Source organism: Prionailurus viverrinus, chromosome B3, assembly GCF_022837055.1.
Source record: "Prionailurus viverrinus isolate Anna chromosome B3, UM_Priviv_1.0, whole genome shotgun sequence".
NCBI classification, from domain to species: Eukaryota; Metazoa; Chordata; class Mammalia; order Carnivora; family Felidae; genus Prionailurus; species Prionailurus viverrinus.
In genome coordinates this window covers 132,687,299-132,710,876 of record NC_062566.1, presented here as the reverse complement: position 1 = coordinate 132,710,876, position 23,578 = coordinate 132,687,299, and the positions used below count along the sequence as shown (strand labels likewise).

Sequence of the window (23,578 nt, the reverse complement as noted above, 5' to 3'; positions counted from 1 at the left end):
ACTTCCTATCCCAGGCTTGAGAGCAACCCCACCTCCTGGTCCAGGGCTTTTGGCCAACGTTCCTTCATTCATACATGAGGGTCAGTGTTGTCTTCTGTCGTGGCCGGCGCGACAAACACCGAGGTCAGGGTCCTGAGGGTAGGGGAATGCAAGAAAAAAAGAGAGAAGAGAAAGTTTGGGAACAGGAGGGTCCCCTGGGCTGGTGGCCCAAGTGACGGCTTTATTGTTGCTGTACACAATCTTTTATAACCAGACTCTTATGGGTTAGGTCATTCTAAGAATAAACAGGTTTCACATAATTGCTGCCCACCAAAACATTTAGTTCTGTGTTTCTTGTGCATTTTCTAGATGGGTCACAAGACCTTGTTGATAAGATTGCCAGCAAAACACAATTCCCATGTTTGTTTCTATCTGACTCGGGGTAGATAAAGGGAGGTAGCATTACTGCCAACACCTGCAGACCACAGTCTTCAGGAATTAACTTTCTCAGCCTTGACAAGGCTTTCGTATGCCCTTGAAAGTGGGGGAATGGGAGGGGGAACCACCGGGTTGGCTTGAGTCAACAGGGAACGTTGCTCGACCCGGTCTCAGCCTGGCGCCGGGGCCCGGTCTCCCACATGGATGGGAGGGGGAACCACCGGGTTGGCTTGAGTCAACGGGGAACATTGCTCCACCCGGTCTCAGCCTGGCACCGGGGCCCGGCCCCCCACAGTCTTCCTCTGTGATTGTTATGATAATTAAACCAATTGGTAAATGTTAAGTGCTAAACATAGAGAGTAGGAAGGCACAGTGTCTGATAACATCTAGCTTTCTTATTATTTTATGGATTGCTTATCACAAGCTCAAGAGTCCTTATGTTGCTAGCGAACAGGGAGGGCTGCTGGCAGTGGCCCAGGCCCTATTCCTTGTCACACTTCCAAGCACTGAGTGGGGGCCCTAAAAGGGGGGTTTGTTCTCCAGGGTCAGTTACCTCCAAGTGGGGAGATGGTCAAGGCCGCAGCAGGGAATTCCACCAGGGAGGAGCCACTCAGTGCCCCCAGCAGAGATCCCAGGGAAGCTGTGGCCTGGCTCAGGGCAGCTGTGGATGACAGGGTGACTCCCGCGGAAGAACAGAGGGTGAATGCACAGTGTCAGAGGTCAGAGGTCGGCAGTGGTCAGGGGCCCGGTCCTCCCCATTCCATCCTGAGCTGCTGCTTGTGCTGGGGGAGTGGGAGGGCCCCAGGTGTCCCCCCCAGGAGACAGAAAGGGAAGTGGCACACAGGAGCACTTTGCAAGAACTGGAAGCAAGTATTAGACACTCACCTACTGACACTGACAATTTCAAAAACGTGGTTCTCAGTGCAGAAAAAGCAATAGAATAAGGTCGGCAATGCACTATTCTGCATATAAATTAAACTTGCAAACAAAAGCCACACCCATTTGCAAAAATAAATACGGTATGAAAAACGGAAACACTTTAAGCATATAAGAAAGGTTGACTTTGGGGGGGGGGAGTTATTGGCAGGGGAGGGGGGCTAAAAAGAAAACCACAGGCCCAAAATGGCATCACTTAGGTTAAAGCCCCAAGTGTAAACCAAGACTTCCCACCTAACCTGAAGGCAGTTTCAGCGCCCCAGGAATATAACCCTTAGCCGGTCAACATGGGAATTTCACAGAGAGCACTAGGAAATTTACTGATGGACCCCTTCCCTTCCCCTTAGGAGGGTGACCTTGCCTAAAACAATGGACTCTCTGCTAATAATTTTTTTTCTGCTCTCTCTCTCTCTCTGCCTTTGAGAACTTTTCGTGTTCCATAGACCTGCTAGTTGGGATGTTGCCAGATTCATGAACTGACTCATAATAAAGCCAACTAGACCTTTAAAATGTACTCAGCTGAGGGCGCCTGAGGGGCTCAGTGGTCAAGCAGTTAAGTGTTGGATCCTTGATTTCAGCTCAGGTCATCTCAGGAGTTTGTGAGATTGAGCCCAAGTCAGGATCTGCGCTGACAGCAAGGGCCTGCTTGGGATTCTCTCTCTCTGCCCCTCCCCCACATACACGTGTGTGTGTGTGTGTGTGTGTGTGTGTGTGTGTGTGTGTGTGTGCGCGCGCGCACATTCTCTCTCTCTCTCTCTCAAAATAAATAAATAGACTTTTAAAAATTCTGTTAAAAGGTACTCGGTTGAGTTTTTGTTATATAACAGAGGCTAAAGGGAAAATAAGCAGCAAGAATAAATAGCTAAGACGGGAGACAGAGCTCCCAGAAACTAATGAAGAAAACAGGCCCAAACTGAAGAATTTCGTTAAAATCAATGCTCTGGATCTGAGACCCCACAGGGGTCTCAAACTGCTATGAAAGTCTGGTTGGACACATAGGTAAAAACCTAAAGGAGGTAAAGCCAGAAATGGACTCTGTCCCTCCCCGTCTACCTCCTCGCTCAACACCAGCTCCTCCCTGAACACTCACCTGCGGACGGAAGTCCGGCGAGGGCACTGCCACAGGCTGCCGAGGTGGCTTGGGCCAGGCTCACCGCCATCACCTTGGATGCCACCATCTTAGAAGCCAGGGAAGAGGCTAAGGTGGCTATCTGGACGACTTCCATGGTGCAGAGAGTGACTGGCACCCACCAGATTCAAATCTGCTGAAAGGCAGTTAAACCACAAAATTCAACCCAAGTAAATTTGAAGATCTAATTGGCTTTATTAAGCAAATCATGTATCTGCCTGAAGGGACTTCAATTACCTCCATTCTGACCTCAGTTTTTCCTTTCTAATTGATTAGGTTCCTCCTTACAGCTTATCTTTTTTTTTTTTTTAATTTTTTTTTTCAACGTTTATTTATTTTTGGGACAGAGAGAGACAGAGCATGAATGGGGGGAGGGGCAGAGAGAGAGGGAGACACAGAATCGGAAACAGGCTCCAGGCTCTGAGCCATCAGCCCAGAGCCTGACGCGGGGCTCCAACTCACGGACCGCGAGATCGTGACCTGGCTAAAGTCGGCCGCTTAACCGACTGCGCCACCCAGGCGCCCCCATCTTTTTTTTTTTTTAATTGTTTTTAATGTTTAATTTTGAGAGAGAGAGAGACAAAGCGCAAGCAGCAGGGGAGGGGCAGAGAGAGAGGGAGACACAGAATCTAAAGTAGGCTCCAGGTTCTGAGTTATCAGCACAGAGCCCAATGCGGGGCTCGAACTCATGAACCATGAGATCATGTGATCTTGCGATCACGATCTGAGCTGAAGTTGGACACTTAACCCACGGAGCTACCCAGGTGCCCCAACAGCTCATCTTTCAACTCAGGCTGGAGACTGTGGGCCAAGCATCCTGCTGTGAGAACCGGAAACTATCCCCTCCAGCAATAAAGACCCCAAGACTGACCCCAAGACAGTGAGGACCTGACCTTTACTGACCATCTGCAGTACTCACGGACTTTGTCCACATTTTCCATATCTAAACCTTGAAGTATTTTGGCACTTTAGAGATGGCCTTTGGGACAGTAGTCCACTGTCTTCCTGATGGTGGCCTCACTGAAATAAATCCCTTTCTTGTTTCTCCACTGCTCATCTCTCTGCTTTTGGATGTTGCCAGTGGTGAGTGGCCAAGCCAGATCTGTTTGGGCTCTGCCCCCACCCCCAGAGCCAGGTGCTCTTGAACCCCCGCACCCCAGTTACAGGGCAACAGCCCATCTAGCAAGTAGAGAGATGCCCTGAGAAGCTGCATAAAAATGAAGGCTTTCCTGTAAGAAGGAGAGTGAGGCAAGACATCATTAGCAAAAGAAAAGGATTGTTTCAGGCCGGGACATCTTTTTCAGGAGAAGGGAACGTCAGGGTTTGTACCTGGCAGATGACTTCACTAGGGCTGATCAGGAAAGGACAGATGGACTCTTAAAAGGTCACATTCCTGGGAGAGGTTGAAATTGTAATTAAGTCTTGGTGCGCTGTTGGGGGGCGGGGGGGCGGGCAATGAATCCAGTCTGGGTTTGTTTCTTTTTTAACAGGGTGGAGTTGGATGGGGGGGAGGAGAACACCAGAACTGGGGGTGTGCCTACAGCTTTGAAAACTCAAGGGGTTCAAGCGGTCCCGAGGGGCTGTTCTGAGCTTCTAACGACAGTGATAAGGGAGCATAAGGCAAGCTAACACCCCACAAACCACTCCCAGGTGGGATCTGAGTGAAATATATTCCTCAGGCACTCCCAGCAGCCCAAGAACAAAGGACAGGTCAGAAAACAAAAGGTTAAACTGATTAGAGTCTCCTTTAGTTTACAAATATTTTAGTAATACTTCAAGAAAGGGGCCATCTTATTATTGGCTAATCTCCAGGACCTCCCTACTATCTTAATGCTAATGCCTTGCCAGAGGGAAAATCCACTTTAGTTTGACAATAGCTAGGCCTCCAGTAATCTGTGAGTCTTCTTTGGCATGAGGAAATCCCTTTAAGAAACTTCCTCTTGTGGGGTGCCTCGGTGGCTCAGTCCATTAAGCACGGACTTTGGCTCAGGTCATGACATCACCTTCAGTTTGAGCCCCACGTCAGGCTCTGGGCTGACAGCTCACCTGCTTCCGATTCTATGTCTCTCTCTCTCTCTGCCCCTCCCTCACTCTCTCTCTCAAAAATAAATAAACATTAAAAAAATTTTTTTTTTTTTAAATTTTTTTTCAACGTTTTTTATTTATTTTTGGGACAGAGAGAGACAGAGCATGAACGGGGGAGGGGCAGAGAGAGAGGGAGACACAGAATCGGGAACAGGCTCCAGGCTCTGAGCCATCAGCCCAGAGCCTGACGCGGGGCTCGAACTCACGGACCGCGAGATCGTGACCTGGCCGAAGTCGGACGCCCAACCGACTGCGCCACCCAGGCGCCCCTAAAAAAATTTTTTTTAAAAGAAACTTTATCTTGACTTTATCGGCCCCAACTCCATAGCATATAACCAGTTAACCTGCACAACTCCAGGGCAGTTCTCCTGCCCCCCCGTGCTTTCCTAAAATCACCCTTTCTGGACCAAAGACTTCTTCAAGAATTCTTTCTTGGCCGTCAGTTCTGGACCCCCCCCATCACTTCAAAACTCCACCAGGCAGCAGCCTGGAAAGGGTTAAGGGAGGCTGGCGAGTGGACTTCATTTCTCCAACCAGGCTGCTTCCTTCCTCCCCAAAACCCCAGCACCAACTTCTCAGCTCTTCCCAGGACTTTCCTAAAGTTCCACAGAGCCGTTTAAAAGAGCCAGAATTAGGAAATAAGAACCAATTACGCCTTAAAGGCATAGATTGTAGTCAAGTTGCTCTAGGTTTCTGTTCTTGCGTCATCTCCTCACTTAAGATGATGAGAAAAGAGAGCTTACGATCCCCATTTTATAGATTGACAACACATCTCTGCCACAGAGCTGGCAGGTGATCTGCCCCAAGTCCAGCTGCTTCCAAAGCCTGGGCTTGGAATGGTTCCGATTTGGTTCCTCCCGACCCCTGCTTAGCCAATTGTCACCCAGGCTCAAACAAGGCTCATCGTGTCAGAGCCCCAGAGCCCAGGGGCGGTTGGGGCTGGAGTCCCTCCCCTCCCCACCCCAACTGCCGTGATGCTGAACAAAAGAACCTTCACCAAATGGATCCACAAGAGCTTCCCTCCCACTCACGGAGCCCCCGCCCACCTGCCCTCGGAGGTCAGGGGAAAGAGCCCCTGCCCAGCCCTCCCTGTATTACCCAGAGAAGCAGATTTTCTCAAAACGGGTCTCGGACCCAGAAGTCTGAGCCTGAAACCTTGGATGTGTTTCCAGAAGATATGACTCAGGATATTTATAACACGACTCCCTTCTGACTGAAGCACAGCCAATGAGGTAGGTTTTGTTTTTACTGGAAAACGAAACTGTAATAGAACTGTTAGGCTTTCGGGCTCGCCAGGCAATAGACATTGTGTGTTGGGGGGGGATGGGGAGGGGGCGCCAAACTGGATGTAGACAGCAAGACGCAGTAGTCATTCATGTTAGGCGGGGATGTGAGCGGTCAGCTGTGTTGTAGTGCAGACCAGGTGTCACCGAGACCGGCACCGGCTGATGACCCATCTAGAACTGAGAACCAGCGGGAGCCAGAGGTCTGCCAATGTTACAGGATGCTGGTCCTTGTCTCACGGAGTCCAAGAATGAATCTTGCAGACAACAGGGAGTGAGCAAAGCAACTGAATTTATTGAGAAAAAGCCCAACTCAAGAGTGAGAGGGCTCACGACTGGGTAGCCGTGAGCAGTTTTGTCCCTGACTTTTTTTTTTTAATTTTTTTAAATGTTTATTTTTGAGACAGAGACAGACAGAGCACGAGCTGGGGAGGGGCAGAGAGAGAGGGAGACACAGAATCTGAAGCACGCTCCTGGCTCTGAACTGTCCCGACTGAGTCACCCAGGCGCCCCAGGTGCCCCAGGTTGCAGTTTAAATATCACAGGTTGGTCCACCCATCTAACTACTTTATCTGTTTCAGTAAATACTTTTACAAAGGCTTGGGAAGGTTTTACTTTCCTTCTGGGTACTTAGTTTCATTTTAGCTTAGGGGAGGAAGGTTAAAAATTTTTTTTAACAGGTACACGTGGGTGGCTCAGTCTGTTGAGCATCCAACTTCCGCTCAGGCCATGATCTCGCAGTTCACAGGTTCAAGCCCCGCATGGGGCTTTTTGCTGACAGCTCAGAGCCTGGAGCCTGCTTTGGATTCTGTGTCTCCTTCTCTCTCTGCCCCCCTCCCCACCTTGCTCATTCTGTCTCTCTCAAAAATAAATAAACATTGAAAAAATTTTTGTAGCATGTTTTGCAACTTGGCCAATTTCTGACCGCAGCACTACTGTGTAGCTTTTGTTTGTTTGTTTGTTTGTTTTTAAGCTGAGACAAACAGTAAACATTTCTGGCAGGATTTGATGCAGGCTGACTGGGTCCGGGGACCCAGAGAGGATCCCAAAGGATCAGCCAAGATGGTCCTTGGCATCACACAGGGTAGAAATCAAACACAGGCTGAGCAGAAGCGAGAGCAGAGTTTATTGAATAGGGTAAGTGATAGAGTATAACAGATGGACTGTCTGGGAGACTCACAAGGGAAAGGAAAGAGAGAGAGAGGGAGATTCCCCTTTGCTTGGGGTCTAGGGTTTTTCCTGAGGATGTGGTCCAGCGTACATGTCTTCTCAGGCATCCAGGAACTGGTCAAAACGAGCATGAGTGCTCGGGTGTCCTCCACAAGTCACTTATGCCCTGGAGCCAGGGGTCCTGGGGTCAAGGTGTCTGGAGTCAGAGGTCTTGGAAAATGTACATCCAAATGACTACCTGGCCCAGTCACTGCTTAGGTGTTATCGATTGTGCTAGAAGACCCCAAAGAAATCATTAACTCCTTGACCTTTACAGGGAGGACATTCATGATCTGAACCATAAGGCGTGTGTAAGATGGGGGTGTAAGTAAAAACCAGTTCTTTCCATGAGGTGCCTCTAGTTTCTCTGTCTTATATTGAAAAAAAACCCCTTGGACTCCAGAGGCACTCTCAGAGAAGGTGCAAAAGATACTTTGTGTTCTTTTTTCTACAAGGTACTGCAGGCAGAGATCCAAGAGAGCTGACTCTGGTAGCAATTTTCACCTTTAGCCCAATCTGCTGCTCTGATATTTACCAGAATTTGACAAGGTTTTTTTTTTTTTTTTTTTTCTTAACATTTACAAGGTTTTGTTGTTGTTGTTTTTTAACGTTTATTTATTTTGTTGAGAGACAGAGAACGAGCAGGGGAGGGGCAGAGAGAGAGGGAGACAGAATCCAAAGCAGGTTCCCGGCTCTGAGCTGTCAGCACAGAGCCTGATGCTGGTCTCAAACCCCTGAGCCGTGAGATCAAGACCTGAACTGAAATCAAGAGTCAGATGTTTAACCAACTGAGCCACCCAGGCGCCCCTAATTTGGAGACTTTTTTTTTTTTTTTTAATTTAAGGACTTTTAAAAAAAAATTTTTTTTTTCAACGTTTATTTATTTTTGGGACAGAAAGAGACAGAGCATGAACGGGGGAGGGGCAGAGAGAGAGGGAGACACAGAATCGGAAACAGGCTCCAGACTCTGAGCCATCAGCCCAGAGCCCGACGCGGGGCTCGAACTCACGGAGTGCGAGATCGTGACCCGGCTGAAGTCGGACGCTCAACCGACTGCGCCACCCAGGCGCCCCTAAGGACTTTTAAGTGCACTTCTTAAATGATCTTATCTAATTGGAACGTTCCTTGTGGTGGCCATTGTAATTTTCCTCAAGGGCTAGCAGCAGTTTGCTAGGACCCTAGCCGAAAAAGGGGTGCAATCCATGTTTCTATCTAGCCACAGTTTGGGGCGCCCAACCTGATGGTTACCAAGACAATTTCTCAGGACACAAAATAAGCTTAGTAAAGACTTTGCCACTTTGGCAGATCCTTCTAGCTTCCGGGACTACAGTTCTTAGACGTTAAAAAAAAAAAAAGCAGGTGTGCCAGAAAATGGATCACGTGACTCTTTAGAGTTTAAGGATATTTTTGGCTAAGACTTTGGGCTTCCCAGGGCTGAACAAATCCCTGCAAGGGGTGTGCAGCTGGGTTGAGGATTGTACAGTGTTTTACAGTGTTCCTCGCCGCATGGAAATTTTGAGGCTGGCCGGTGACCTAGTGTCAATTTAACCTGTGCCGTGACCCACTTATCCTAGCGCAGGATAGGTGCGCTATCCTTTGGGTTTGGGAGTGATTGCTCTGATAGCTCTTAGGTTCTTGACCCGTGCCCACCAATTTTTGTGGCTTTTCGGCTTTGGAGACGCCTGTTAGCAATAGCTTTTATCTACATAAGGTGCATGAACGTGTGTGCCTAAGCCCGCCAGCGGGAACCAAGAGGTGACGGGCCAAGAGAGGTAGTGCACCCCACCAGCAATTCCATTGTGGACGAAACCAGCAGACCAGGAAGTGGGGACTGCAGACTGCAACTCCGGAAAGGAATCCCAAAGAGCTGGGGAATTGCGACCTGAACCAAGGGCCAGAGACTCAAGCTCCGGATAGAATTGTCTGCCAGCTCTAGATGACCTGCCAGACCTGGGACTAGAAAGCCACTTAGATGGGGGAGCTCAATGCAAAGGGAACAGAGCTCAGAACTGAAAGGAACGCGGCCCTAATCCCATATGGAAGCATGGGTTGGTGGTTAACAGCATGATCTCTGAGCCAATGGCCTGGGTTGGAATCCTTGCTAGTTGTGACCTGGGAACAGTTCATTAGTCTTGATGTGCCTGAGTGTGGTGGTGACACAGGGACACTCAGAAAATAGACCTATTATTCCATTTACTGTTTCTAGTGGAATAAGTTCCACGGAAGGATAGATTTTCCGTCTTTTTCTCTTGGGTTAGTACTCAGGAGCTCTGTAAGTGGGTTTTGAATGGGCACATGAATAAGGAGGAGAGAGAGGAAAGCGAGAATCTCAGTGTGAGGTTGAGGAGTAAAGGAGGGGCAGGAAATGAAAGAAATGGCAGAATCGGGGGGCAGGACATCCTTGATTGTCCTTAGCAATGAGGCTTTGCCTCTTATGCAACACAAGGAAATGAGGTGGCCAGACCCAGGGCCCGGCCCAGCCCTCTTTAGCTTTGGAACAGCAACCCGAACAGTTTGGCAAAAACTGCTCCAGTCTCACTGAGATCCTGCATAACCACCGTCCTTGGGACAAGCGGGGGAGAGGTTTGCAGAGCTAGCTTGCAGGAAAAGTCTCTGGATGGGTTGGTATTGGCTCTGCCTTCCTGGCGGCATTCATGACATCAAGGACATTCCCCATGGGGAGAAACAGGCAAAGTGGTTTCTCTGAATTTCCTGTCACTAGAAGACAACTAGAAAGACAACCTGTGGGACAGGAAAAAGTGGTTCCATCAGACGACATCTGCCATTAAAAGCACCATGAACAAGGATGAGAGCAAGTGACCTACCAAGGGGGAAAAAAAATCCCAAACCTTTGCACTGTTACTTTCTGCATTGTCAAGCGTTTTTATGAATCAGTTTTTGAAAGGAACTATTTATTTTCTTTCTTCCTTATTCTTTTTTTAAGTTGGCTCCATGACCAGCATGGAGTCTGACATGAGGCTTGAACTCATGACCCTAAGATCAAGACCCAAGCTGAGATCAAGAGTCGGACACTTAACTGATGGAGCCACCCAGGTGCCCTTGAAAAGAACTTTCTCCAAAAAGAAACCCGAAGACAAGAAGAGGTAGTCTCCAAGGAGAGAATTACATATGGCCAATAAATATATGAAAAGATGTGCAATCTCACTAATAGTAAAATTGCTTTTTAAAGCAGATAACTGTGTGTGTGTGTGCGTACGTGTGTGTGTGTGTGTGTGTGTGTGGCATCTATTATTGGTTTATTAGTCAAGGTTTAACTACGGTAGCATAAGTCACTCCAGCTCACTTAAGCACAATGGGTTTTAACACAGGGAATTAGGTGCCTTCAAATAGTTTCAAGATTGGAGGAGGAGGTTCAAGGTTGAAATTCCATCCTCAGAATGACACTGAAGATCTGGACCACCAACGGTGCAGTAACCACTACCAGCATCAAGAAACAGACATCAAGGGGTGTCTGGGTGGCTCAGTCGGTTAAGCATCCAACTCTTGATTTGGGCTCAGGTCTTAAGCATCCTGCTGTTTCTGGAAACCAAGGTCCCACTACTGTGATTGGCAGCTAAAGCCCTGTCCCCCTCCCACTTTCCAGTTCTGGCACAGGGGGGACTATGTGGCACGATCCAGGTTATGCACAGAACTGGTGCTACATGGGAGTCTGGGGAACATGGATGTTAGCTCTCCGTCGTGGAGAATTTAGAACAGGGGATGAAAGAGAGATGATTGAGAACCTCTTCAATATCTGCTGCAGGTAGTAATTAACTGAAAACACGCAGTGTTTGCCTGGGCAAAGCGAGGCGAACCCTCTCCTGCTGTGCTGGGTGGTGTGTATTCTGAGGCATACTTTCCGGCTAGCAACACGAGACAGATAATAAAAGCTTCCATTCCATTTGACTCAGAAATTTTGCGTCTTGGAACTCATTTTAAGAAAAGAGTCAGACACACGCACAAAAATATCAGCCCGTGAATGGTCATCATGGTGTTACTGATGACAGCAAGCCAATTGTTTGAAACAATAGGGAATATGGAGTAAAAATTTCGTGCCTCCACAAAATAGAATTCTGTGCCACCACTGATGATAGAAGCAAAGGCAGGTTTGCCACGGAGTGAAAAAAGAAATCTGAGCTCGGGGACCCTTGCTTGTGCTGGCTCCTTCTAAGACCCCGAGAGCGATTCTGGTCATGTGCTCACATCACTAGCCTCACTATTTGCAAAAGTATGATATTCTAAAAGTAATTGGTTAAGACAGTTGTCTCTTTCCAATCGGACTTCCCTCAGCCCTACTCCCCTGGTTTTGGATGACATTGTAACTATAATTTTTTTAAAAGAGCTCTCCCTCCCCAATTATGTAAGCTTCAGGCCTCTAAAACCTGGATCATTATGATAAGCGTGCCCTTTAATCTCCATCACCAGTTTTATGCACCTCCCATCCCCCCACCGTCTGGTAACCATGAGTTTGTTCTCTATAGTTAAAAGTCTGTTTCTTGGTTTGCCTCTCATGGTCTTGTTTGTTTTGCCTATTTATTCCTTAAATTCCACGTATGTGTGAAATCAGATGGTATTTGTCTTCCTCTGACGGATTTATTTTACGTAGCATAATACCCTCTTCGTCCATCCATGTTGCTGCAAATGGCAAGATTTCAGTCTTTTTTATGGCTGAGTAATATTCCATTGTGTGTACATATACCACATCGTCTTCGTCCATTCGTCTGTTGGACATTTAGGTTGCTTCTAAATTTTGGCTAATGTAAATAATGCTGCAATAAATATAGGGCTGTGTGTATCTCTTTGGATTCATGTTTTTGTATTTTTTGGGTAAACAGTAGTGTAATTACTGCATCCTAAGGTAGTTCTATTTTTAACTTTTTGAGGCAACTCCATACTGTTGTCCACTGTGGTTGCATCAGTTTGCATTCCCACCAAGAGCGCATGAAGGTTCCTTTTTCGCCACATCCTCGCCCACACCTGTTGTTCATTGTGTTTTTGAGTTTAGCCATTCTAACAGGTGTGAGGTGATAGCTCATTCTAGTGATCTGTATTTTCCTGGTGATGAGTGATACTGAGCACCTTTTCATGTGTTTGTTGGCCCTCTGGATGTCTTCCTTGGAGAAATGTCTGTTCACGTCTTCTGCCCGTTTTTTTAATTGGATTATTTGTTTTTTGGGTGTTGAGTTGTATCAGTTCTTTTTGAGTTTTTTTTTTTTTTAAGTTTATATATTTTTTGAGAGAGAGAGCAAGGGAGAGGCAGAGAGAGAGGGAGATCGAGAATCTGAAGCAGGCTCTGTGCTGACAGCAGAGAGCCTTATGCAGGGCTTGAACTCATGAACCACCAGATCGTGACCTGAGCCAGAGTTGGAAGCTTAAAAGAATGAGCCACCCGGTGCCCCGAGTTGTATCAGTTCTTCCTATATTTTGGATACTAACCCTTTATTGGATATGTCATTTGCAAATATATTCTCCCAGTCAGCAGGTTGCCTTTTAGTTTTGTGTCCTTTGCTGTACAGAAGCTTTTTATTTTGATGTAGTCCCGCCAGTTTATTTTTGCTTGTATTTCCCTGGCCCCGGGAGACATTTCTAGAAAGATACTACTACTGCCTATGTCAGAGAAATTACTGCCTGTGCACTCTTCTAGGATTTTTATGGGTTCAAGTTTCACATTTAGGTCTTTAATCTATTTTGAGTTTATTTTTGTGTACGGTGTAAGAAAGTGGTCCAGTTTTCATTCTTCTACATGTTGCTGTCCAGTTTTCCCAACTGGACAGCGCTCTCTTTGTTGAATTAGACTGTCTTTTTCCCATTGGATAGTCTTTCCTCCTATGTTGAAGATTAATTGACCATATAATTGTGTGTTTATTTCTGGGTTTTCTCATCTGTTCCATTGACCTATGTGTCTATTCTGGGGCCAGTACCATATTGGTTTTTTTTTGTTTTTTGTTTTTAAATTTTTTTAAAAAAAAAAATTTTTTTTTTTCAACGTTTATTTATTTTGGGGACAGAGAGAAACAGAGCATGAACGGGGGAGGGGCAGAGAGAGAGGGAGACACAGAATCGGAAACAGGCTCCAGGCTCTGAGCCATCAGCCCAGAGCCCGACGCGGGGCTCAAACTCGCGGACCGCGAGATCGTGACCTGGCTGAAGTCGGACGCTTAACCGACTGCGCCACCCAGGCGCCCCATATTGTTTTGATTACTACAGTTTTGTCATATAACTTGAAGTCTGGAATTACGATACCTTCAGTCTTGTTTTTCTCTTCCGAGATGGCTTGGGCTACTTGGGGTCTTTTGTGGTTCCATAAAAATTTTAGGATTACTTGTTCTAGTTCTGTAAAGAATGCTGTTGGTATTTTGATAGGGATTGCATTAAGTGTGTAGATTGCTTTGGGTAGTACAGACATTTTAACAATATTCACTCTTTCCAATCCATGAGCATGGGATGTCTTTCCATTTCTTTGTGTTGTCTTTGATTTCTTCCATCAATGTTTATAGTTCTCAGAGCACAGGTCGTTCGCCTCTTTGGTTAAGTTTATTCCTAGGTATTTTATTATTTTTGGTGCAAAGTATAAATGAAATTATTTTCTTAGTTTCTTTTTCTACCGCTTCATTATTTACCATGTAGAAATGTAACAGATTTCTGTATATTAACTTTGTATCCTGCAACTTTACTGAATTCATTGATCAGTTCTGGTAGTTTTTTGGTGGTGTCTTTAGGGTTTTCTATAGACAGCATCATGTCATCTGCAAATACTAAAGTTTTACTTCTTCCCTACCAATTTGGATGCCTAGGACTTCCAGTACTATGCTGAATAAAAGTGGTACCCTAGATTTGTCTCGTTTTCCATGACTGTGTTGAAGAAGCCAGTCGTCTGATAGAATATTCCACAATCCAGATCTGCCTGACTGTGTCCTCGTGATTAGATTCAGGTTAAACAGTTTTTGGTAAGAATACAATGTGAGCAATGTAGTTTTTTCAAAAACTTTTTAATTTTGAAGTAATTGTAGAATTACAGGGAGTTGCAAAGCTGGTACCGAGAGGTTCTACGCGCCCTTCACCCAATTTCCTCCGGTGACTACATCACCTGTAGTGCTAATCCAAGATCAAAACTAGGAGATTTGCATTGGTAGGAGGTGTGTGTAGAGTCCCGTCATTTTATTACACGTGTAACCACAATTTCAATCAAGACACAGAACTATCCCGTCACCGCAAAGATTTCCCTTGTGCTACTCCTTTTGAGTCACACTCGCCCTCTAACCATGTCCTCCTTCCTAATCTCTGGGAACTGCTAATCTGTTCTCCGTCCTATAATTTTGTCTTTTCAAGACTGTTATATGCCGTTTATTTAATTTTTTGAAGTTTATTTATTTTGAGAGAGAGAGAGAGAGAGAGAGAGGGAGAGCAAGGGAGGGGCAGAGAGAGAGGGAGAAGGAATCCCAAGCAGGCTCTGGACTGTCAGCACAGAGCCCCATGTGGGGCTCGAACTCACGAACCGTGAGTTCATGACCTGAGCTGAAACCAAGAGAGTCAGACGCTTAACCGACGGAGCCACCCAGGCACCCCTGCGATATGCCCTTTAGACGTGGGCTTTTTTCACTCGACATGATGCCCTTTAGATCCATCCAAGTTGTGTGTACCACCAGTTCATTCCTTTCTAATGTTGAATAGATGTACCATAGGTTCCTCCCCCCCAGCTTTATTGAGATATAATTGACACACAACATTGTATAAGTTTAAGGTGTACAACCTAACGGCTTAATATATGTAGATATCACAAAATGATTACCGCATACCACACTTTAACCATTCACCTATCTTAGGACATTTTGGTTGTTTCTAGTTTTTGTAACAAATAAAGCTGCTATGAACTATGAACAGATACTATCTGACGAGGTCAGTACTCATTGTCACTTTTGGTGCTGGGTTCAATGACAAAAGTGGATAGGGGGAACCTGTCTTCAAGCTAAGGTCAACTGTTTTCTCATTCATTCATCCACAAACAGCTATGACCCCCTAAGTCAGCCAGACACGGACTAGATATTTTAGGGGACACCAAGACAAAGCTGAGGGGAATTCCTTGGGGAACTTGTAACCTAAGAGAAGACAAGAAGGTAAATCTCCCAATCAAATACAGAGCTGAAAGTACTCTATACAGAACACTCAGGGAATCCTAAAGAAGGAGATGCTTGTTGAACTAAATTATTGTAAGTCTGAATTATATTTCACTCAACCTTGGCCACAAGTTTTAAGCAATGTTCAGCAAAGACATTCTCTCTCCCAGCCTCTTCAATTTCGATCCTTTTGTACTTTGAAGCAGGCTTTGAGCTAAGTGTCCTGAAACTGATGTTGAGACAATTTCCTTGCTAGGTCTAACACTCTCCAAGGAACCAAGCAAGGAAACTCTGCACTTACATTTTCTTCTCAGTATTTGTGCCTTCACTAAAAAATGGACTCAGACAGAATGCCATTTTAATGTCTCATCCATAATAATCAGGGGGAACAACACCCCGTTGTCTTGTGAAAAAAAGAAGACCCAAAAATGCCATCTGACACGATGTCAAAATTTCCACCTCACGTGCAAATTTATAACTTCTCTCTTTTCCCCGGCTTAGGTCTGATCCAGGCTCTGAAACAAAGAGCTGGGGAGAGGGGAAGTAATCTGCTCCTCACCCCTCTTTTACTTCCTCCCCATGCAGCTGCTTTTGGTGACTTCAGGGTCAACTGAGCAAAGCTGCAAGGAATAAAGGGGCAAAAGACTACCTTAACTTAGCTGGTGCTTGCAAATCTGTCTTGGCTGTCCCTCAGAGTTGTCTCCTCCACCATGGAAGACGTCCCAACAAAAACTACCCTTTTCTCTCCTGGCATGCTCTGATGGTTAATTTCCTGCCTCCACTGGGATGGGCCACTGTGCCTGGATATTCCGTCGGACATTATTCTAGATGTTTCTGTGAAGGTGTCTTTTTGGATTACATTAGCATTTAAATCTGTGGATTTTGAGGAACACAGATTACCTTCCACAGTGATGGTGGGCCCCATCTAACCAGTTGAAGGCTTTAATAAAACAAAGACTGCATCCCCTCAGTAAGAAAGGATTCTGCCCATTGGCTGCCTTTGGACTCTTTGGCTGGCCTACCTTATCTGAGTTTGGATATGTCAAACCTCCACAATCACTGTGAGCCACTCTCTTAAAATAAATTTCTCTCTGTATATACATATCCTGTTGCCTCTATTTCTCTGGAGAACCCTAATACAGATGCTTTTGTCAGTTTTTCAGAGGCCTCCATTGAGAATCTCCACCATGCCCCATTTTGACCCCTCGACAGGTCCCCCAAGTCCCACCACAGGGGCTCTATTTCTAGCCTGTTTCTGTTGAGGACCCTTTTCCCACCACACAGCCCTGTTAGGCAAGGTTCTCTCAGGACAATGCTGCAATCCTCCAACGTGTGTAACTAGCTCAGAGGGGACAGGACCCTTTTTCCTGCCATGTAGTAGGGACATGCACCCTTCCTCGTCACAGTGTCATCTAGACAGCTTCAGTCTCTAGGCATCAGACTCCTTCAGACACCACTTGGGCACAGGCTTTATGCCATCCAGCCTCTTGGGGACCCTGGCAATTTTCCTCAAGAAATGAATTAAGTTCTGTCCCCTGGAGGTTCCAAGATGGGGTGGGGAGGCTCACTTGACCTAAACTTTATGAATTCCTTTAGGACTTTCCAAGATCACCAGACAGGGACACCATATGGGAAATGTTTCCCAGGTGGTGTGGTGATGCCCACGTTGAAAGGAACATCATCTACCGTGAAGCCGATTTCTCTGCATATAACAAAGGAGCCAATCTAGCTTGGTGATTAAAGCTTGAGCTTTGGAGACAGGGCAACGTGGCCTGACCATCAGTGAGCAACAGGCGAGGCATGAAAAAACTTGACAAAACAGCCCCTCCGATACAGGCTGGTTGGGGCTGCAAATTAGATGCTAAAACGTTTGCAAAAGGCTCCAGGCACGCACTAGGTACTTCATTCGTGGGGAGCCAGTGCACCGAAGCTAGACCAAGAATGCAAGAGGGGCGCCTGGGTGGCTCAGTCAGTTGAGTGTCCGACTTCGGCTCAGGTCATGATCTCGCAGTTTGGGAGTTCGAGTCCCTCGTCTGGCTCTGTGCTGACAGCTGGGAGCCTGGAGCCTGCTTCGGATTCTGTGTCTCCCTCTCTCTCTGACCCTCCCCCGTTCATGCTCTCTCTCTGTCTCAAAAATAAATAAACGTTAAAAAATAAATAAACGTTAAAAATATTAAAAAAATATATAAGAAAACTTGCGCTCCTTGTCGGCCAAGGAGCCAACACTGAACCCGTTGGACGCAGAACGGCAGAGACGCTTACCCAGCGTGCGAGACGCAATCGCACCTCTCGGAGTGCCAGGCGCCCCGTGTCCCCGCCCCCGCCCCGCCCCCGCCCCGCCCCCGCCCTCGCCCTGCAGGAGTCCGCGATGCAGCCGTAGCGAATCACGTAGCGGCGCCTAGATGGGGGCGGGACTTCCTGCCGCAGGGCGCATGCGTCCGTGAGTACAGGCCCCGCCCCGGAACTGCGGACGACGCTGCAGCTGAGGGAGAGCGGTGGGGGTGTGCGAGGCGGTCCGCCGGCGTGTGCGAAGGAGCCGCGGCGGCTTCTCCAGGCGGTCAGTACCGGGACTGGGGTCGGGCCCGGGGCTTCCGCTGCGGGTCTGTCTAAGCCGCTGGGTTCTCGGCCCCGAGAGGGCGGCCGTCGGCCCCGCGCCGGGGGCCCCTGCAGTGGGCCTCCTGGCTCGGTGGTGGCCTCGGTCTGTCCGCTTCGTGCGCTTGTCGTGCCTGAGGCGGGGCCGAGCAGCTCGCCCCTCTGGGCCTGAGCACCCCCACCGCCGTCGTCGTGGAAGCCGGTGGTTTGCGGTCGTGGCGTCGCAGGTGCGGTGGGGGAAGCCTCCTTGCGTGCTGACGTGCCGAGCGCTCAGCCGCCTTGGCCAGCGGGTGCTGACGTGCGCCACCTGGTAATGGTGTACCGATCCCCTGAGACAGACCCCTTCGTCATCCCCATTTTACAGGCGAGGACACGGAGGCTCACAGGGAGTGAGACGTCCGCCACAGGCCCAAATTTGAACTACGCTTCACCTTTATCCTTCCTTCCAGGATCTGTCCTTTTTCCTGGCCTTTTCTGGAAAGGGAGGAGATGGATCGAGTTGCACTCAAGCGGCCTCCGTTGAAATGTATTTTAAGTGACTTAAAATGTAATGCCAAAGCTGGGTGGGCAAAGGCCGGAATGGTGGAATAGGCGTTTTGCCTTCTTGGAGCGAGGCGTGAGGGGGAGGAAAGGTCTGTGCCCGGATCCTAAAGCTGGCCTCCTATGCCCTCCCACCAAGCCTTCTCATTTCTTTAAAAAAAAATTTTTTTTTTAATGTTTATTTATTTTTGAGACAGAGAGAGACAGAGCATGAACGGGGGAGGGTCAGAGAGAGGGAGACACAGAATCCGAAGAAGGCTCCAGACTCCGAGCTGTCAGCACAGAGCCCGACGTGGGGCTCGAACTCATGAACTGTGAAATCATGACCTGAGCCAAAGTCCAATGCTTAACTGACCGAGCCACCCAGGTGCCCCGATGTTTATTTCTTTTTTTTTTTTTTTTAATGTTTATTTATTTTTGAGACAGAGAGAGACAGAGCATGAACGGGGGAGGGGCAGAGAGAGAGGGAGACACAGAATCCGAAGAAGGCTCCAGACTCCGAGCTGTCAGCACAGAGCCCGACGTGGGGCTCGAACTCATGAACTGTGAAATCATGACCTGAGCCAAAGTCCAACGCTTAACTGACCGAGCCACCCAGGTGCCCCAATGTTTATTTCTTTTTTTTTTTTTTAACGTTTATTTATTTTTGAGACAGAGAGAGACAGAGCATGAACGGGGGAGGGGCAGAGAGAGAGGGAGACGCAGAATCGGAAACAGGCTCCAGGCTCCGAGCCATCAGCCCAGAGCCTGACGCGGGGCTCGAACTCCCGGACCTCGAGATTGTGACCTGAGCAAAAGTCGGCCGCCCAACCGACTGAGCCACCCAGGTGCCCCAAGCCTCCTCATTTCTTAATTCGGCCTTCAAAATGGCTTGGCTGTGGAAGGCTTTTTTCTCCGGGCTCTACGTAATTTTCTTTATTTGCGTAAAACATTTTTGTGACTTAGATATTAGCAGGCGCCTCTCCCTTTTTGCAAGATGAGAACACTGACGTTCCGAGAGGATTAGGCGGAAGTGTCCGTGGCACACGGGCAGTTACGTATTGGATCTGGAATCCAAACCAGATGCAGCGCGTGTCTGCCCATCTCCTGTGTCCCCTCTGTTCCAGGCCCCGCTGCCTAATCTGTCGCTGTGTTTCTTCTCTAATTTGATCGTCTCTATCTCTGTGTCCTCACTTCTTTGCAGGGCCTGATACGCTTAGAAAATATTTGTCGCCTCAGAACCCTGTGCTTCTCAGTTGCCAACTTAATGGAACGTTTCCTTCCTTTTCTTTTCAGTAGCCATGAAGTTGAAGGAGACAAAATCAAGGCCAAAGCCGCCAAGCTATGGCAAATTTCAGACGAAGGGAATCAAAGTTGTGGGGAAATGGAAGCAGGTGAAGATTGACCCAAATATATTTGCAGACGGACAGATGGATGACTTGGTGTGCTTTGAGGAACTGACAGATTACCAGTTGGTCTCCCCTGCCAAGAACTCCTCCAGTCTTTTCTCAAAGGAGGGGCCCAAGAAGAGAAAGGCACAAGCTGTTTCAGGAGACGAGGAAGGAGAGTCTAGCTCTTCAAAGAAAAAGATGAAGTTGAAGAAGAATAAAGACACGGAGACTAGAGGGACCAGTGCCGAGAAAGAGTCTGAGGTCAGAGATGCTGCGCCAGAGCCCCAGGGACATGGCACAGTTTGTCCTGATCCAGAGGTAGAGGAGATGGTATCAGAAAGCTCAGCCCAGACTGTTCCAAAAAAGAAGAAAAAGAAAGGGAAAAAAAAGCTGGAGTCTTCCCAGAGTACTATTCCAAAGGTGCCCAAAAAGGCAAAGACATGGGTGCCTGAAATGCATGACCAGAAGGCAGATGTAACAGCCTGGAAAGATCTTTTTGTACCCAAGCCGGTTCTCCGAGCCCTCAGCTTCCTAGGCTTCTCTGCACCTACGCCAATCCAAGCTCTGACCTTGGCACCTGCCATCCGTGACAAACTGGACATCCTCGGGGCTGCTGAGACAGGTAGGGGCATCCTTAGCTGGCCAGGGCAAGATTGCTTCTGGGTTGAACTTGTGGCTGCTAACAGGTTGGATGGAGGTGGGAGAGGGGAATTTGGGGATATAACCACAAAAGCAGTGTTGAATGAAGGTGTTTAGAAGTCAGCCAGCTCTGGGTTGAAATCTGCCACTTTTTAAAAATTTTTTTTAAGTGTTTGTTTATTTTTGAGAGGGAGAGGGAGAGGGAGAGAGACAGAGCACGAGCAGGGGATGGGCAGAGAGAGGGGGAGACACAATCTGAAACAGGCTCCAGGCTCTGAGCTGTCAGCACAGAGCCCGATGTGGGACTCGAACTCACAAACCGTGAGATCAGGACCTGAGCTGAAGTCGGACGCTCAACCGACTGAGCCCCCCAGGGACCCCTGAAATCTGCCACTTTGTAATTGGTACCTTGGACAGGTCACTTTATCTCTCTGACCCCTATAGCTGCCAGCAGTACCTGCTTTTTTTGCTTTGTGGGTTAAATGTAAAGTTACAGTAGTTTACACAGTGTATTGTGAGCGATCTGCACATGGTAGTTTCCCGTTCTTGAGCATTTCTAAATGGCTCAGAGGGGTAAAGTAGGGCTAAGTTCAGCCTTCCCGAGAGGTAGATCTTCATTAGCGTAAGGAATAAGGGTCTGATTCACAGGAGTTGTCCAAAGGTACAAGGGCTGCTTTGGGAGTTGGTGAGCTCACGTCCTTGGAAAGATTTGAGTGTGTGGTAGATAACCATTAGGTGGATTTTGTAGGTAGGTGTTGGCATGAGGTACTGTTGGGTCTAGGCATTGTTTAAAGTTCCCTCATTCCCTGGGCCATCTAAGGCTTTGTGAAGCAATGGCAGGTTGACTTGCCCTCAATAGATGAAACTACCGACTGGAGGGCAGAGCTTGTACTACCTGGAGCTAAGTCCGGCTAGACCGGAGGTAACCAGAAGAAACGTACATGTAACGTGAGCCACGTCTGTAATTTTAAATTTCCTAGGAGCCATATTTTGAAAAGGTAAAAAGAAACAGGTAAAAATTAACTTTAAAATATATTTCAGTTAATGTAATTCATTGTAAAATTATGAGATGTTTTATATTCTAATTTCTGTAGTAAGTTTTCAAAATCTGACATTTTGAGCTTGCAGCTCACAGGTAGAGTGATCACGTTTTGGGGTGCCTGGGTGGCTCAGTTGGTTAAGATCTGACACTTGGTTTTGGCTCAGGTCGTGATCTTGCTGTTCATGAGTTCAAGCCCCACATCGGGCTCTGCACTGACAGTGTGGAGCCTGCTTGGGATTGTCTCTCCCTTTCTCTCTCTACCCTTCCTCTGCTCATGCTCTGTCTCTCAAAATAAATCAATAAACTTAAAAAAAAAAAAAGTAAAACTCTTACAGAGTAACCGTATTTTAAGTGCTCGATAGCCATACATGGCTAGTGGCTATTCTTTTGCATAGGACTAGACCATCTGGACACTTTGTGCCTTGGATTTCTGGAAAGAGTGGTCAGGGTACTAAGGGTGAGGTCCTGTATAAGAGTCACATAGATGGAAGAGTAAGGAAGCCTCAGGGGAATGGAAGTAGCAATAATGATTTAGAACATTTTCTTAGATAAAATGTATCAGGCACTGTGTTAAGTACGTTACATTGATGAATTCAGTTCTTACGACCACCCTGAGATAGGTTGCATTGTTCTCGTGTTACTGGTGAGGAAACTTGGCCTCACAGCGGACCGTGTCCCTAAAACTGCACAGCTGAAAAGTGGTAGTGCCTGGATTCTAGATGAGGTCTGTGTGCTCTTGAGCATTCTGCTCTACTGCCTTGGTATGTGCGGAGGCCTGGAAGTGGGTTTCTGGAAGCAGAGGCAAGGTCGTGCAGCACACTGTTGCCAGACCCTGACATTTGGATTCGTACCTCAGCTCCTATCAGCTTATCTCTGTGGCATGCTGGGATTCTGCAGGTCTAAGATTCACAAAGACTTACGGGGCCGTGAACAGACTGCTCCCCGCACAGATAATGAATGTTTCCGTCACCCCCACGAGATGCTTTGGGCCCTTTTTGTAATCTCTCTTTTCCTGGGTCCTGCTCCTTGTTCATTCCCGGACAACTTCTGATATGCGTTCTAGCACTGGAGATTAGTTTGTGTTTTCAAGACTTTTATATAATGGAATCATACAATATGGACTTTCGGGGGAGGTGGGTGTTTTGGCTCTTGCGGCATAGTTTGAGATTCGACCATGTTATTACAAGTACCAATAGTTCATTCCTTTTTATTGATGAGTAGTATTCCAGGACGTGGATAAAGCACAGTTTGGTTATCCATTGATGGGTATTTTTGTTCTTTGTAGTTTTGGGCTATCACAAATAAAACTATTGTAGGGGCGCCCGGGTGGCTTAATGGGTATGTATCCGACTCTTGATTTTGGCTTAGGTCATGGTCTCACAGTTTGTGAGTTTGAACCTTGCATTGGGCTCTCTGCTGTCAGCACAGAGCCCACTTTGGATCCTCTGTCTCCTCCTCTCCCTGCCCTGCCCTCCCCTTCTACATTTATTAAGACAACTTGTGTGTGCGCGCACGCGCGCGCTCTCTGTCTCTCTCAAAAATAAACAGTAAAAAAGCACCTACCATAGATATTGGTGTATTAGTCCTTGTATGTGTATATGCTTTCATTTCTTTTGGGTAAATACCTGTGAAATGGCTAGGTCTTACGGTAAGTGTAACTTTTTAGGACTTTTCCAAACTGATTATACCATTTTACGTACCCACCAAGTTATGAGAGTTTGAATTGGTCCATGTTTTTGCCAACACTTGGTATGTACAGTCTTTAACCCTGGCTAATCTTTGAGCATCTTTTCAAGTGCCTGTTTGTCATCCATATTCCTTGCTGGATTCCTTGGTGATGCCTTGGTGGCGTCTTGTCAGTTCTCCTGCCCATTTAAAAAAAGTTTTTTTTAATGTTTATCTGAGAGAAAGAGAGTGCAAGCAGGGGAGGGGCAGAGAGGGAGGGAGCCACAGAATCTGAAGCAGGCTCCAGGCTCTGAGCTGTCTGCACAGAGGCCAACATGGGGCTCGAACCCATGACCCATGAGATCATGACCTGAGCTGAAGTCGGACACTCAGCTGACTGAGCCACCCCTGCGCCCCTGATGCCATTGTAAATGGCAACTTAAAATTTTCTATTTCAGGTTGTTGCTAACAAATAGAAATATGATGTCTTTGTATATTGACTTACACCCTCCAAGTGGTACCATCAAGTAGTTTCTTGAAGATTACAGCACATTTTC

The 23,578-nt window shown here is 47.2% G+C and overlaps 1 protein-coding gene across 4 annotated transcripts in view; it reads left to right on the top strand.

The window, feature by feature from the left end:
- Positions 1–5,532: 5,532 nt before the first annotated feature.
- DDX24 (DEAD-box helicase 24) overlaps positions 5,533–23,578 on the top strand; it is a 33,854-nt gene continuing 15,808 nt past the window's right edge. The window contains exons 1-2 of one of the 4 annotated variants that reach the window (XM_047862488.1): positions 5,533–5,799; positions 19,584–20,297. In XM_047862488.1, the coding sequence (XP_047718444.1) occupies positions 19,586–20,297 (712 nt within the window). In that variant the 5' untranslated portion in view covers positions 5,533–5,799; positions 19,584–19,585. Of the gene's footprint in view, positions 5,800–17,637; positions 17,731–19,580; positions 20,298–23,578 lie in introns of those variants that run through there. The other 3 variants (XM_047862487.1, XM_047862485.1, XM_047862486.1) reach the window with 3 other exon arrangements.